This window comes from Apis cerana, linkage group LG2, assembly GCF_029169275.1.
Source record: "Apis cerana isolate GH-2021 linkage group LG2, AcerK_1.0, whole genome shotgun sequence".
In the NCBI taxonomy this organism is placed as follows: Eukaryota; Metazoa; Arthropoda; class Insecta; order Hymenoptera; family Apidae; genus Apis; species Apis cerana.
The window spans coordinates 10775716-10790778 of record NC_083853.1 but is presented as its reverse complement, the minus strand read 5'-3'; the positions used below and the strand labels follow the sequence as shown (position 1 = coordinate 10790778).

The 15063-nt window shown below is 44.4% G+C and overlaps 1 protein-coding gene across 1 annotated transcript in view; it reads right to left on the bottom strand.

Annotated features, from left to right (window-relative positions):
• LOC107996848 (uncharacterized) overlaps positions 1–15063 on the bottom strand; it is a 33357-nt gene that overhangs the window by 13199 nt on the left and 5095 nt on the right. The window contains exon 3 of the mRNA XM_062071762.1: positions 3833–4251. Within this exon, the coding sequence (XP_061927746.1) occupies positions 3833–4251 (419 nt within the window). The remainder of the gene's footprint in view (positions 1–3832; positions 4252–15063) is intronic.

The following is a 15063-nucleotide window of genomic DNA, read 5'->3' as shown; positions in this document are numbered from 1 at the left end:
GAAGGAACGATCTCGTAAAAAGGGGAAGTTGTTTGGAGAAAAAGGAAATTGTTTTTCTAAATTGGCAATTTCTGATCATAATCCATCGGATAATTTAACTTTCCATGATTTTTTCGTATGTATAATAAATTGATGAATTTCGACATCGCGTAAATATAATCCACATAATCCGTATAAATCGAATTTTAACTTTCATCGAATTTAAGAGGAAAGATTTCTAAAATAGCTGTCGCAAATTGCGCGAAAAGCAAACAACAACCCCACCGAACACTAGCAAGACAAACTGTTGTGCAACGTAATTGCGCGGCGCAGCGTGTAAATGGCCGATCGAGCGTTTCGTCGAAGCTACGTAAGAAAAAGTCAACAGACAACGGAGGTTTGCGGTGTTGGACACCGGGATGGTTAGGTAGCCAGATGGTAAACTCGCGTAGAAATCCACGCTTCGTTTCGTTTCGTGGCACGGAAACAAGGCGAACGGTCGATCGCGTGGTTTGGAAGGGATCGATTTTCTTGCGAAGAGAAAAGCGGACAGGATGTTGTTGTCGAGCCGAAAGATCCGTTATGCCTGCTAATGTATCAATTTGCGCGTCGATCGTTGGAATAATCGATAAACGTCGATGGAGAAGGACGTTTCATTAACCGTACCGGGGCTGAATCGTACAGATCGTTCGTGGAAATTCTAAGCTGCGCTTGGGAGGAATATTTTATCTTGTCCGCGGAGTAATTTTCTCGGTGTTACCGCGAATGACTTCGAAGCGGTTTCCTGGAACGGGAGACTGGTGTTTCTTGACCACGTGATTAATGCTTGAAACGAGATTTTTCGATGTTTCTCTCTCCTTCTCTTCCTTTTTTCCTTTCCTTTCTTTTCTTTTTTTTTTTACTTTTTTTAAAGCTACTAAGATCTCAGAGGTCTCTCGAACGAGAATTATTAAATTCCTCCCGTGATAATTGATATTCATTGAAATTTGCATTTTTTAAACGATAATTCGCAGAACGAGGAATAGTTTCCTTGAATAATAAATCACGAGGAGGTTGGCGAGTGAAGAGGAGATCGCGAGCGAGAAGGAGAGAGAGCGAGAAGGAGGGCTCATGATTGCACGAGATAATTGAAGATAATTTTCTCGGCCCGTGGCCACGGCTCGTGCTGCCATGCCCACTTAACTTTCACGTAAGGGGATGTGACCACTTAGCCGTTACATGCTCGCTTACTCTCCATGCATATGTAAAGCGGTGCCTTCCCATGACGAATGGGGAACGAACGGGGTATCGTAACTTACGCTCGACCACGCGCACTCCGATCGATTCAACTTCCTTCTGCGCCAAGAAACCCGCGAAAGCCTCGAGGAAAGCGACGATGAACGTGTATTTTCGATTAACGTACGACGAGTCGATCACACCGAAATCGCAGATCCTAATTCCAATGATCGATTATATTCTTCTGAAATAATTCAAAATTTTAAAAGATGGAGAAATTATACTCTCGATCGATAAATTTTTAATTTACTTTCTATACCATCGATATCGATAAGCCTCCCTTCTCGATAATAACAAGATCCCGATCCATTTATCCAAAGACAAACAAAGAAAAGAAAATCACGTACACAGGACACGAATCAACGTTGTATAGATAGGACAGACGCAAGAACATCTCTCTCATCCATCGTCGGATTAATCCGACACTTCGATTCCCCGGGAGGGCAAACACCAAGGATTCCTTCGAGACAATCCCTCCCCTCGGCCGAGAATTCGCCACGATTCCTATTATATCAACAAGTCTCGAATCCTCGAATTACCGAAGCGAAGATCTCCGATTCTCGAGAGCGCGACAACCAGAGAGATTTTCTTCCATTTCACGGATCCGTACACCCCCTTTCAATTATCGCCAATTTAACCAGCAATAATTAAAGGTTGCGGGATTGGGTATCACGCTGGCCACCTTTGGACCTTTAAAGCGAATAAAGTCGAGACTTGGGTGGATGAAGGAGGGCGCCCTTCCGTCTCGTTCATCCCCCTTCCGTTGGACGGATCGTTTGCCCTCCTGCCTCCTTTCTTTCGATCACGGCAAATCACGGGGAATCCCCGTGAAAAGAATCTTCTCCTCCACGAAGAAGAGATCCTCTTGTCGTACGTGAGTGAAAAGAACGAGCGACCGTAATAATCGTCCCCGGAGAAACTATTCTCTTCCCACGACTCTCTCAAACGACTCGATGATTATCCGAAGGGAGGGGATATTAGATCTGGTTTTATGCCCGTTTACGCCTGTCCATTATTAGAATCCGAAGCTCGACTGTTGTCGTGGACTGCGATGACTATGTGGAAATGAAATTAACGATGATTGCTCGCGATAAATGAGATTCGATACGATACGTTCGAGAAAGCTATTCGCCAACCATTGTTTCGCTTTTTATTTTTCGCTACGAAAAAGACCTAACCTACCTTTTGAAACGCCTGACGCGACGTAAATGATATAAAAATCGATCGCGAAAAATCCAATTCGAATAGAAACATCGGGGCTCCCGCATCGATGCGCGATCGTCCGTAATTCGTTTACGACTCGCCAATTTCGTCCTCTGTGAAAAAACAATGTTATATCCCTCCATATAAAACCAACGTTCCTTCATTTTTCTCACCTCTCCGCGAGCGAGAGCGATACGATACCTCGTAAAATCAACGGGACATCCGTCCCGATACATATTCGATCGAGGTGGACGGGGAAATGGGGGAGGGGAGGAGGGATACGCGCGGGTGAAACTGTGATGAAGTGGCGGGTGGGGGGTCATACACGGTGGGAGCAATAGTAGACGTCTTAACGGTGGCGAGCGGATATTTATTGCGCCCGTGAGACACGGTCGGTGCCACCGATATAACTAAATTCGCGTTTATGGCCCGCTCCGCCCGCCAATTTCTCTCCTTTCTTCCGCAAACCGAGATAGAGGAACGCACACACACGCGCGCACACACTCGGCGGCGTGGCGAAATGAGAGACACTGAATCATTTCGTGCGGCCATTAAATCGTGCGGATATCGGTGGGCCACGGTTCGACTGATGGAATTCTTCCACCTTCCCGGATCGATCTCAGGGAGATTGCCATTATCAACGTGCGTAACGGAGGTGTATCGAATTTTATTTTTATTTGCGAGAAGAAAATTCGTGGGCAGTGGAAGTGGAAGTGCAACGGATGAGTTAGGCTAGGGAGGGTTAAATTAATAAAGAAAATTGAGCGCGTAAAAATGTTAAAGGGGGAGGACGGAAGGATTCTATTTTGCAGGCGTCCCTTCGCAGGCATCTGCGTGTATTTAAATTCGCGCGGTTTTATAACAGCTACAAGGGTGACTTTACGACGTGAAAAAGCTCGATGGGGATGGCCTCGAATTGTTGACAGCGGGAGAGCACGCAACGCAATTATTTTTACGCCGTGCACTTCGCACCTGTATACTCTCTCTCTCGCGCGCGCGCGCGTCGTAAACGCTTGGCGTTATGGCTTCTGGAAATAGGGATAAGCCTTGATATTCGACCGCGAAAAGAACAAAAGAGCCAATTCCCGAGCTTTCCCTTATTTTTATTTCAGTATCGGGAGAATCAATCGTCGCTCTTAAATACGTAGAATGAATTAAACAAAACTGCTGGATAAATTTTGGAAAATATTCCCGATAATAAAAATGACAATATACATCATTATGATTAAAAAAACGAGGGATAAAAAAGATATGAATTTAAACGAAAGATATTAAAAAAAGAAAGGAAAGAGAAAAATATCAAGAATCTCTGTATCGAGTCGACAACCTGATCCCCTCCCCTCTGCTAGCCCAATTGATCGGACAATCGACTGACCTTGGTCTGTGACGCATGAAAGTCGTCGGCGATGTTCCTGAGGTTGGCGCCTACGCTCGCCCACTGGCTCTCGTTGAAGGCCTGTCCCAAGTGGCCGCAGCATTTCTTGCAGATTCGCTCGGTGGCAGGCCCTTTCTTCATGGTAGCGCCACCGCCCTCCGAGGCGAGCCTGCGTCTTCGCGGTCGTGGCCTTGGGCTTGGCACCGGTGCTGCACCGTTCTCGTCCCCGCTGCACTCCGGAAACTGGAATGCCGCGTCCCTGGTTGGGCTGCTGGGCGCGGACACCGTCACCTGGGGCGTCGGAGGCGGAAGTTGTTCCACGGCGGACAGGACGAGATCGGGCAGCGGCAATCGGGACAGATCAGAGTCCACCAGGACCACCAGTTGTCGGTCGTCACCGCTTCGTCGTGGCAACCGATCTGAAAACCAGACGAGCGTGTCTCGAGTGATTTTACTCTTTGGACGAACGAATCTTACGATTGAAGCAATTCAAGTCGATAGGCAAATTGAGGTAAATTGTGTGCGTCGATTGTGAAATCAAGACCAGTTTAAAAGAAAAAAGAAAAAATGATAACGATAGGGAAAATTTTCTTTCGTGGAAATCGATATCGATCATATATGAATATTATATACGATTAGAAGGCAGCCTTTTATTTATTTATTTTTTTTCTTTCTTTTTCTCGTTTAACGGAAGAACGAATCGATGATTATAGTTATCACTTCAAACACTTTCTAAACCTGTTCGAGGAAATATCAACTCGAGCCAAATCTCAAGATGTCATCGTGGCTGTCTAATCACGGTCGGCCGCGATTTGTCAATCCCGCGGGGCCACGTCATCGTCTCTCATAAATCTTCCGTAAAATTCAAACTCGATAATAATCCCGAACCGCCTCTCAAGTTCCAGCGTAAAGTTCAAACTTTCCTCGATCATCCGATAAGTCGGCCGACGACGATTCATCATCGCGGTTTCGATCGGTCGGAGCGATCTCACCGACTGCCTACTGGAAAGAGATGGCAGTTGGCGATACCGGTAATCGACGAAATACGCGGTCCAACCGATTCGTATTCAACGTATCTGGATTTGCCATCGATAATTAATCGTGGCGCATAGGCGAGCGTTGCGTCACACAATGGAAATGCTAAGATCTACGTACGCACGTACGAGGGCTGAGCGTTGCTTATAAGGTTTAATGCCAGACAACGGCAATAGCGATCACCGTGTTTGCCCCTTAATGGCAACCAGTGACATTGTTGGCTAATGATTGTCTGAAAATTTACAATGCTCGATAGCCTTCCAGCGTTCCACCACGATTTCGACACGTCCGCGACACGATACGATACGTGTATGGACAGAGCAGAGAGATCGTGCAATAGTTTCTCTGAAAAATGGAGGAATTAAAAGGAAGAAAAGAAGCGGAGAACATACGTATACGCTCGTGGCGGCTGGTGTGGTATCTGGCGGTCAGGAAACGCGCGATATCGGACAGCCGAGCGGAGAACGCTCGTGTTTCGACGCTTTTATCGCCGTCAGTAAGTCCGAAGAAGAGTTTTTCGGTTGATAAGTGGCCACGCGTTTTACGTCTCTCGCGTCGACGCCAGATAAACGCGGCGTAATTCCGGCTGAGAGAACCGGTAAACAGAAATGCACTCGGTTCCCCGTTTTTACGACGTCTACGATAATTAACCTTTTAAATAGGAGTCTCCACACGTCAGTGGAAAACCACAATTTTGACCGTCGATCTCTGAGTATATCGTAGAAATCGTAATTTCTTCGTTTATCGATTTCTGTATACCGTAAGTTTTTTGCTTGTCTCGTTTCTCAGTTCGTATATGCTATAGAAAACTATGCGAAAAAACACAAAGATTATAAGTGATATTTGTAAAAAAAATATAGTCGAGTCAAATTTTCAAGGTACGTATACGTATACGAAAAAATTAGTTCCATGCGAAGCGTTCAATGTATTTGAAGAGTTAAGAGCGAAACGCAGGGGAGAGGTCAGGGCCAGTGGTAATTAATTTTAACGAAGCCTTTTCGCAGGCCCAAACACTCGTCGCAAGAGAGGGCCTAACGGTTCATTGTTCGCAACATTTCCGAGACGCAGTAACGAGTTTTACGAACCGCGAAATGGTACTCGTAAACTATGCAAGTGCAACTGTTTTGGAATTTTCGAAGCGGAGGGCGGGTTATCCGAGGCGTGGAAGCGGAGAACGGGGGGTTTAACCGGGTCCGAGGAACGATAACTATTCGCATCGAGAAGCCAGTACACAATCAGGTAAGACGATTGAAACTGCATCGTATCACGCGAACGCATGAATAATCGTGGCTATATCACTGACTCATCCAGTTCCATTAATCCTTTCTGCATTGTCGAGCCACGGATTAAAAGCTTAAAAGTGTTTCTCAATCACGGAGCTCCTCTCTCATTACGCTTAAAATTAATCTCCAACCGTTACATCATTGTACAATATCTGGAATAAGATTTTTATTCAAAGACCTATTTACGCAAAGCGTATTAAACTTTCAAACACGATTCCAACATGACGACATTTCGAATTAAAAAAAAGCTCCAACTCGATCGATCAATTTTCGACATCTCGATGACTTACGAAAAAAACCCTTTTCTTCGTGACACGATAGATACGATCGTCCATCGAACGAACTATGAATCCTCGCGCTTGTCGCGCGCCCATGGGCTGACGGAGACATTTAAACACGCGGGTTTTTCGATGGAAGCGTGGCGCGGATAAATCGAAGCCATGCGTGACAAAATAACAATTCCTCCGCGCCTCCGGCCGCCATTGTCTCGGAGACCGGTCCCGTTTGCGCGTGCGCACTCGTACTGCTCGCGCAGTTGCATCCTTGACATTTCGAGTAAACGTCCGCGCTTGCGCCGGCGCGCGCGCAGCCGCACTCTCGGCCCACACTCTCACGAGCCGCTCTTTCACTTGTGCAACCCGAGCGCGCGCGCATCGAGCCACACATCGTCGCCTACTCGCATCGAGAACCGCTCGATCGCGAAATCTCCACGTTTGCCAGCCTTTTCACCGCTTGCAAAACAATCTTTTATCCGGCCCTATCGGCGACCGCAATATGCTTTCTATCTCGCGATTTTCCTCCGTAAAATGTCACTACGTGTGTACACGTTATACCAGATGGAACACGTTCGTAAGCCTTTTCCAAAACTAATTTATGTAACGATCCCTGGGTAATTATCAATCATAACCGCTTATTAGCGCTTCGCGATTTACGATACGCGTTAAGCGTGACAAACGGCTGAGCCTAATTCTGATTTATGCTCCGGGAAAGCTCGATTCGATTAACATTTTTCCCACGATTCGAAGCGATCCTAAATCCTTTCGATCCCAGTGTAAATGTTTTACGACACGTAGAAGTAACGTAGATACGAGCTTTTCCAATTTTTATTCGATATTCGACACGGTAGGAAGAATCGCACGGCTCTAGTAAGTTAAAGGGGAACGAGAAGAGGAGACCGCTCACGGCAAAAAGTGCAGCGCGCACGTGGCCAACACCCGCACGCACGTTGCGATGATCTCTCGCGCGCGCACTTTGGATCCTCTCGGATGCACGCGCGCGATGCGTTCGTGGATCGGGGCGGGGGGAAGACGGGTTGGAACCGACGAAAAGGAATCGAGACGAAAGGCGACGGGCACGGAGGAGGGACGTGCGACGAGTATATAAAGAACAAGAAGGTCGGAACGAAGGGCGGGGAAATGGCAGCCAACGAAGGGGAATAGGGGAAGGGGGAGGGGCGTTTAGGCGGAGTGAAAAAAAAAAAAGAAACGAGGTTCACGAGACGCAGCGAGGAATGCGATGCGAGGAGACAAAAAAAAGTGAGTTCCACGGAGAGATAGAGCGGCGGAGATAATACGCAGGAGGGGAAAAAAGGGAACTGGAGGAAGCAAAAACAGGAAGGGGAAGAAAAAAGGAGGAGGGAAAAAACGTGGAACAAGGGGAAATTTCGAGTGTAGAGACAATGTGCGTTATGTATACGCGTTATGTCAAAGAGGCGGTAAGAGAGAAGGGAAAAGGGCGAGGAGTGGGAGCGGATCTGAGCTCTGGCAGCATATGCGAGCACGTGACTCACATGGAGCGCCCTTTGTACGCGTAAGTGCAACGCAACTTGTTACAGTATGCATACGTGTGTAATCCTAGTGGCGCTCGCGCGGTCGCTCGCGATTGTGTGCGTGCGTAGGTGCGAGCGAGCGTGTGCGTGACACCGAGAGTGAGCCGTGGTGAACGCTCAACTGCACAAAGAACCCCTCTCAAGGCCGCTGCAGCCGCGACACACACACCAGAAAAATAGACATGAGCGCGCGCGCATAGAAATACTCGCGAATCGCGAGCGATGTCAAGCGGGCGTACGCTCTCGGCGCTCTTGGTGGTTTTTTTATCGTGTCACGATTTCTTTTTATTTTTATTTTTACTTCTCTCGAGATTTTGTCGAAGACAACGAGACGAGGAATCGCTGAACTGAATGCTAACGTAATCGATCGTATTAAGTTTAATCTACTGTCTGAAGTGCGAATTAATCTTTACGCGATTTGGAAGTTGGGTTTCCCGAGTTAAGAGTCATTGCGCTGTTTGTTTGGTCGCTTTGTAATTACAAGGCGCAGCTGGGAAAACATTGTTAGTTTGTTTTTGTTGATCTTTTATGGATTTAGTGGGTATGTTTTCTATATTTCATCGAGAACGTAATTATTGTCGGGTATTAAAAGATTGGTCGTATTTTTTTTTTAAATTGATTCGAAAGTGATTATCGTATCTCAAAAATCTTACAAATGAATTAGAATTAGATCGTTATTTGATTCTAAAAATTTTAGATTATCAACATTACATCGATTAACGATGTATGTTATAAAAATGATATAATAAAATCAACGAAAATATAAGACATATATATCGATTAGATATCTACATTTATTGAGTTTTTCGATTTAAAATGAGTCACCGCGCAATGAAGTTCAATCTTATCAAACTTACACATACATAAATTCCGTCCCGTAATAGAAAATATCGCTCGTTCAGCCTACTCAAGAGAGAAGCAAAGTCGCAAATGGGCGATGATTTCTCCAGGATATGGACAATCTGCTCGAGCAATGTTGTTTAAGTCGGTACCAACCGGTGAACGTTTCTCACAAAAACGATGAATTTTGCGTCTTACTTGAAACCAATGACACAACGACTTTGGAACGCTTCGCGGAAATCTTATAAACCTGCTGATAATAATCCGATATAAACGCTCTTCCACTGCACCAGTTCGAATAGACAATTCGTTTCACGACTTGCTCCATCCCCTTCCCCCCTTTCTATTCCAAAATCGAACGATATTTCCGACGTTTCGAGTGATTCTCGATCCTCTTGAGGCGGGAGGACAATCACGGCGCGCTCCATTTTTTTCTGCAGAAGATCGAACGATCTTTCCATGTTTCGATTAATTCTCGATCCACGAACCGTGATCTCGCGCAAGGATCGTTTCCAAACGGTTGGTCGGAAACAAGAGATACGTTATCGCGATACGGGCAACGAGAAAATGAAAATGAGGGAACAAGATTGCACACCACGACGCGGCTGGCCATAGATTTCTGATTACCCAATAAATTCTGTCCACCGGTTTCAACGAAGCACGGAGCTCGATCGAATTCTGCGGTGCAGAAGTCGTGGAGGACTGAGGAAACGTTCCCGTGGCTCGCTCGACCGATTGATTACGCTCTTATTGACTACGTGACTCGCGATTTCGTTGTCGGCGGAATTAATCGTGCCTCGTAGTTGATTGCTTCCCCGCGAGGTGAACTGAAAATCTTTCCGTGTAAATTGGAAATAGACGATCGTAAGAAAGGGAGATTGGAGGAAAAATCATGGTCGCTTCGACATCAAACAAAGAAATAATAGCCGCGTTAAAAACAATTTTTTATATTACGAATCGCTGTTCATCTTCTTATTTTATCTTCTTGACAAATATACGAAATATTCTCGAAAAATATCCTCAACTATTTGTCGGAATATGGATCCAAAAATTCTTCCATCGAGAGTAATCGTTAAGAAGCTGTATCACATCGTTAGACTAACGAGTCGATCATGTTTTGACGATTACGATTAACAAACGAATCGAACCTCTCGCTTTTCCACTCTTTCCGCTGCATCGTGGATATAATAATCGATCGAGAATCACGATGGAGATTATCCTCCCGGCGGAAGTCGATTTCCCTAGGATGGAGCTCGAAATTCCACAAACGAGGAACGATCTTAAACTTTCGAATACGCGCGCGATAAAATAAATTCTCCAATAGAGAGAATGCTATATCCCTGTATACGCATTTTTCAAAAATCGTCCACCGCCTCGTTTAATCCGCGTACGAATATTCGAACCGATGTCGTTTCCACCGTGTTGCCGGTATTATCGATAAATTTTACAGGGAACAGTTGCGATTTCCATTCGAAGAAACAAAGAACTGGTTTTGCTAGTGTTACTCGTCCGCGTGGAACGATATATTTGCAGTGTGATTTGGTTGTTTTCAGTAGTAGTTTTTGTTTTTTTTCCTCCTCTCGATGTTAAAACACAATGTGCATATACACGGTAGATATTGCCTAATGAATATTCATGCGCTGTGAATAATAGAAACTTAACCTTCGTAATATCGAATGGGATACAGGTGTATACCAGACAATATTTTTGTTATAATTTCGAAAATAAATTTATATATACATGTCGTTTCATTACATATTCGTTGTTGGCTCAGAATATAAAGGGATGTTAACTGCTTTTCTTTTGAATTCGATAAAAAAGAAAATTTAATCGATGCTTTTTACGTGCAAGAAATAAAGATGGAAAATTGTGAGACTCGCCTCTAATATAATCAATATATGTATATATATGCAGAACATTATAGAAACGTAATCTTTTCAAATGGTGTTATGCATTTATTCCTTTATCTATTCCATCTTAATAATATAATTATACGGAAAATAATGTTGGAATTAATAATTGTTATTTATTTACTCGGTTAGATTTAACGTCGAATCTCGATATTGCGAAGATTAAGCAAATTTTCAAAAGACGAACAATAAAAAAACTAATTTAAAAAACAATTGCAAGTATCTCTCGTTTTAGAGGCGAACGCAATCAGGGTGCAAAAGCCAGCGGCCGATCTTCACGCACGATAAAATCACGATGACGAGCCGCGATAAACGAGGCCGCGCCGCGAAGGGTGATCGAAGGAAAAGGGTTGGCGGGCAGATAAAATCAGCCGAATTTCATGTACGGTTGGAGACGCGTGCTCGAGCCGCCTACGAAGAATACGCTCAGGGGAGCGTAAAAATGTATAACACCAGAGGAGCGGGGTGGAAAGTGCGCTTAGCACGAGTTTCGTCTCTCGATGAATATTAATGATACCACGGGGTTGGTGCGCGCGTTTCGAAATCCGTGAAAAGCACGCGGCAAAAGGCATAATTAGAGTTTTAATTAAAAACGACGACGCGACGCCGTGGATAAGAGAGTCGATCTCGCGAGGAGGAAGTTAATTAACCGATTTGTTAAGTCGAAAACAATCCGTGAAAATCCATCATTTCGATATTTATTCCGGTGAAATTGTTATTAATGATATTTGCCTCGATCGGAGATAAAAAAATACGAGAAATGTCGATCTCCGTTTAAATATTATTATCGTAGAAAATTTTGGAAATTAAATCAAAATTAATGTTAATTTATTGAATTTTTGCGAATGGAAACTCGCGTCGTGTTTGAGATTGCGAGCTACGGAATATTTTGAGTGAATTTGTAATATTTTAATTTCAGATTCTTTAGATTTTAAATCCCGCTTACGATTGCATAATTTTTCTAAAATATTTGGAAATGATCATCGTGCGATCTAAATTCTCTTTGTGCATTAACGAACATATTTCCACGAGCATTGAGAAATCACATTAGAAACGTTACACTTGGACACAGGGTTAATCTGATTCATCAAAGAAACTAAATCGAGTAATATCTGCTACAATCTCGTCAACGATATCGAAGATAAAAAAAAAAAAACAAAAGCGAGTGAGAAAATTCAATAAGTCTGGTTCTGGCGGATAAGGAAGATACGGCATTGTTTCGTTGACGTGAAGATAAAGCGGAGACTCGCTTAACCAGTGACGATAACGAGTCAACGAGGCAACCACGAGAAAGGAAAAAAAAGAAGGTTGTGGTAGGATGAATATTTTAAGAGATCGGCCAATAACACCTGGCTCGGTGGATGAATGGAAAGAGACGGCCATCGAGGATCGGACAATCGGCAATGACGAATTCCTTTCAATATTTCATCAGGTCTATAGCCTACGGTCGGTGCTCTCATTCCTTATGTTCTGGATCGATCGTCTTCGGGACTTCCGTTGGGAAATTCATGATGAAGCGAATTCAGAGTGGAACGATCGCGCTGGGACTACGATCAGATTCGATTCTCGGAATTTTATCCACTAATACTTGATCGAGTATCTCCTTCGAAAGAAATCTTTTGAAAAAAATTTATATTATAAAATCTACACCATGGTTGAAAGATTTATCATTTAAAATTAAACCAATTTTCTTTAAAAAAGAAATTCAGAAAGAATTTATAAAGAATATCGTGTTATTTTATATATTTAAAAAAAACCATAAAATCTATACATCGAATAGCACGGTAATCGAAACATTATCGGAATATTTAAATGAAAGGGGGAAAAGTTGCAACGCTTCCCCTTCCGGAACTGATCGCGAGGCTTTTACTCCGAAATTCAGTGCACCGATACCAGCCGAGGCTTTACGACAATGTAACATAATACGAAGTTCAGTGTCGAAGGGCTATCGTTTTACGAAACGACACCCGATCCTTCTCTTACCGAGAAATTAAACGCCTCCGATTAGAGAGGCGATCGCGAGGACGAGTTCGATTCGGTTCTTATCGGTTCGTGTCATGGGAAACGGGGGCGTCTCGATTCGCACGAAAACACTGCAAACGGTTATTATCCGTGCGCGTGAACGGGAAGAGGAACGAGGGTGAAGAGCGAGGTGAGAGAGAAACGAGAGTGAAAACGGATAGGCGGAAGAAAAATGAAGCCGGTGATGATCGGGTAACGCGCGTAATCATTATTACCGTGGTCGCGTTTACGCGAGCACGATGACGAGGTGGAAGTTTTCTGCAAATGTCACGGGAGAAGAGTCGGGAACGGGGCTGGCCACAGCTGTTTCTATAAATAACCAACCCCGACTCCGATGCAACGCCGCCAGATTCTGCATCTTCTCTCGAAACCGCGCCGGCAAACTATGGTTATTGACCCTCAAACACACGCCACCACCTATTTTCGTTTGTAAAATAACGAAGCAGCCGCGTAATTCATTACCTCGTAATAGAAGAATTCTTCTCCCGACCGTTTTTCCTTTGGAATTCGTAGCGAGCGAGATTCATCGAATCGAGCAAGCGGCGAGGTTCGTGGGATTTCTTCGCGAGCGATTGGATCGATGAAATTTTGAATCGAGAGAGAGAATGATACGTTACAGGGACGGAGAAATTTCAAGAAAAGTTGCATCATTCAGAAACAACGGTGACACATTGGCGACGACCGGATGCAATTTGCGGTTTCTTTCGGGACACTTCCACACGGCGATGGTCGGCGAGATCAAAAGGCTCGTTAAGGATTGAAACTGAGGCAAAATGGATGCAGAATGCTATCCGACCACGTTTCCTCCCGCGTTTAATCGCGCGAGCAAGGGTGCACCGACCTTCGATCGAAACCGTTTTATAGATGGTAGTAATATGAAATTACGGTTGTTCCCACTGTGACTCGAGTACACTGCGAATAATTTAAAGCTGAGGTCTGCCTTCGGCTAATTGGCAGTTTAACCTCACTTTCTCGTCCTCGAATAAAACCTGCTCGAGAGAAACAACGATTCGGAGAAACAAACAAAAATTTTACAATCGAATTATCGATAGAAAAGGAAAAAGCAATCGTAAAATAATCTGATTCGATACGAGAAGCGATGATCTTGAACGTTCAACAAATCTGAACCAGATATACCCGATACGATAAGAGAAAGAAAGAAAGAAAGGAAGAAAAAAACAGATAAAATTTATCATCCAGATCATTCTATTGTCGATCGAACGAGCAACAAGATCCAGGAACCTTTTCAAAATCGGCCATACACACAATGTACTATTTCAAAGCGTGCGAGATATGATATCGGAGGTACTCGTCCTGCAATCGTGTGGTACGGGCTCACGTTCGATACCACAATCTCTGGTGGACGATCGACATCCGAGATTCGGGGAACGAGCCGTTGCATCGCGTTTTATGGCGCGTTTTACTCCGGTGTTGTGCCTGACCATCGGTCTTCTCTCCTCCCATCGTCCCTCCGCTCTGTCTCTCCTCCTCCTACTCTCCTGTCGATCCGACCGGCCGCGCCGTCTCTTTTCGCCGTAAAGGAGGCTCGAGCAGCGGTGCAGGGTCATGGCCGGACATCGTCTGCCATACTCTCGCCTCTACACCCACGCTACATCTGTTATACTCGCCCCCTTTCGCTCGCTGCACCCTCGTAAACCCGCGTTTCATTATGCGCCGAATATAAGTTACCGCAATTTACGCCTCTGGCTCGCTCCTCTCGCTCTTGTTCCTTTCTCCCTTCTTGTTCCTGTCTTTCCTTTTCTCTACGTGCAAGAATCTTTTCCTGCGTGTCGTGTACCCGAGTTGAATTTCTCCGATTATCGTTGGAGAACGGAGAAGAGAAGGAAGAATTGGAGAATCGGTGGATAAGGTTGGAAATAAACGCAAGACGGTATAAGATACTTAGGATCAGAGTTATAATTGCGATAAAAATTGTTCAAGCTTATAACGGTTATTAAGTTTTTGGTTAGTTATTGTAGTTTTTGGTTAGTTTGCATGCGAGGCAATATTTAATCTTATTGAATAACGTTATTATATTCGTTAGTTGTCGTTAGTTTCGAACAAAGTTACAACATTATTTGACACTACTCGATAATGTTGGCGAAAAAAGAAACGGATGCAAATTTGACAGCGAATACAAATTGTTAAGAATTCTTGGAAAAGGCGTCACAAGGCGTTCGAGGATCAAGGACCTCGGGGAGGAGGACATTGAAACCGAAATCGAATTAATCACGCGAGAGAAACGGTTAAATGTAAATCACGCGATGACACGAACGTTTCGCAATCTGTATGGTCCTTTTTTCGTTTCGCGAA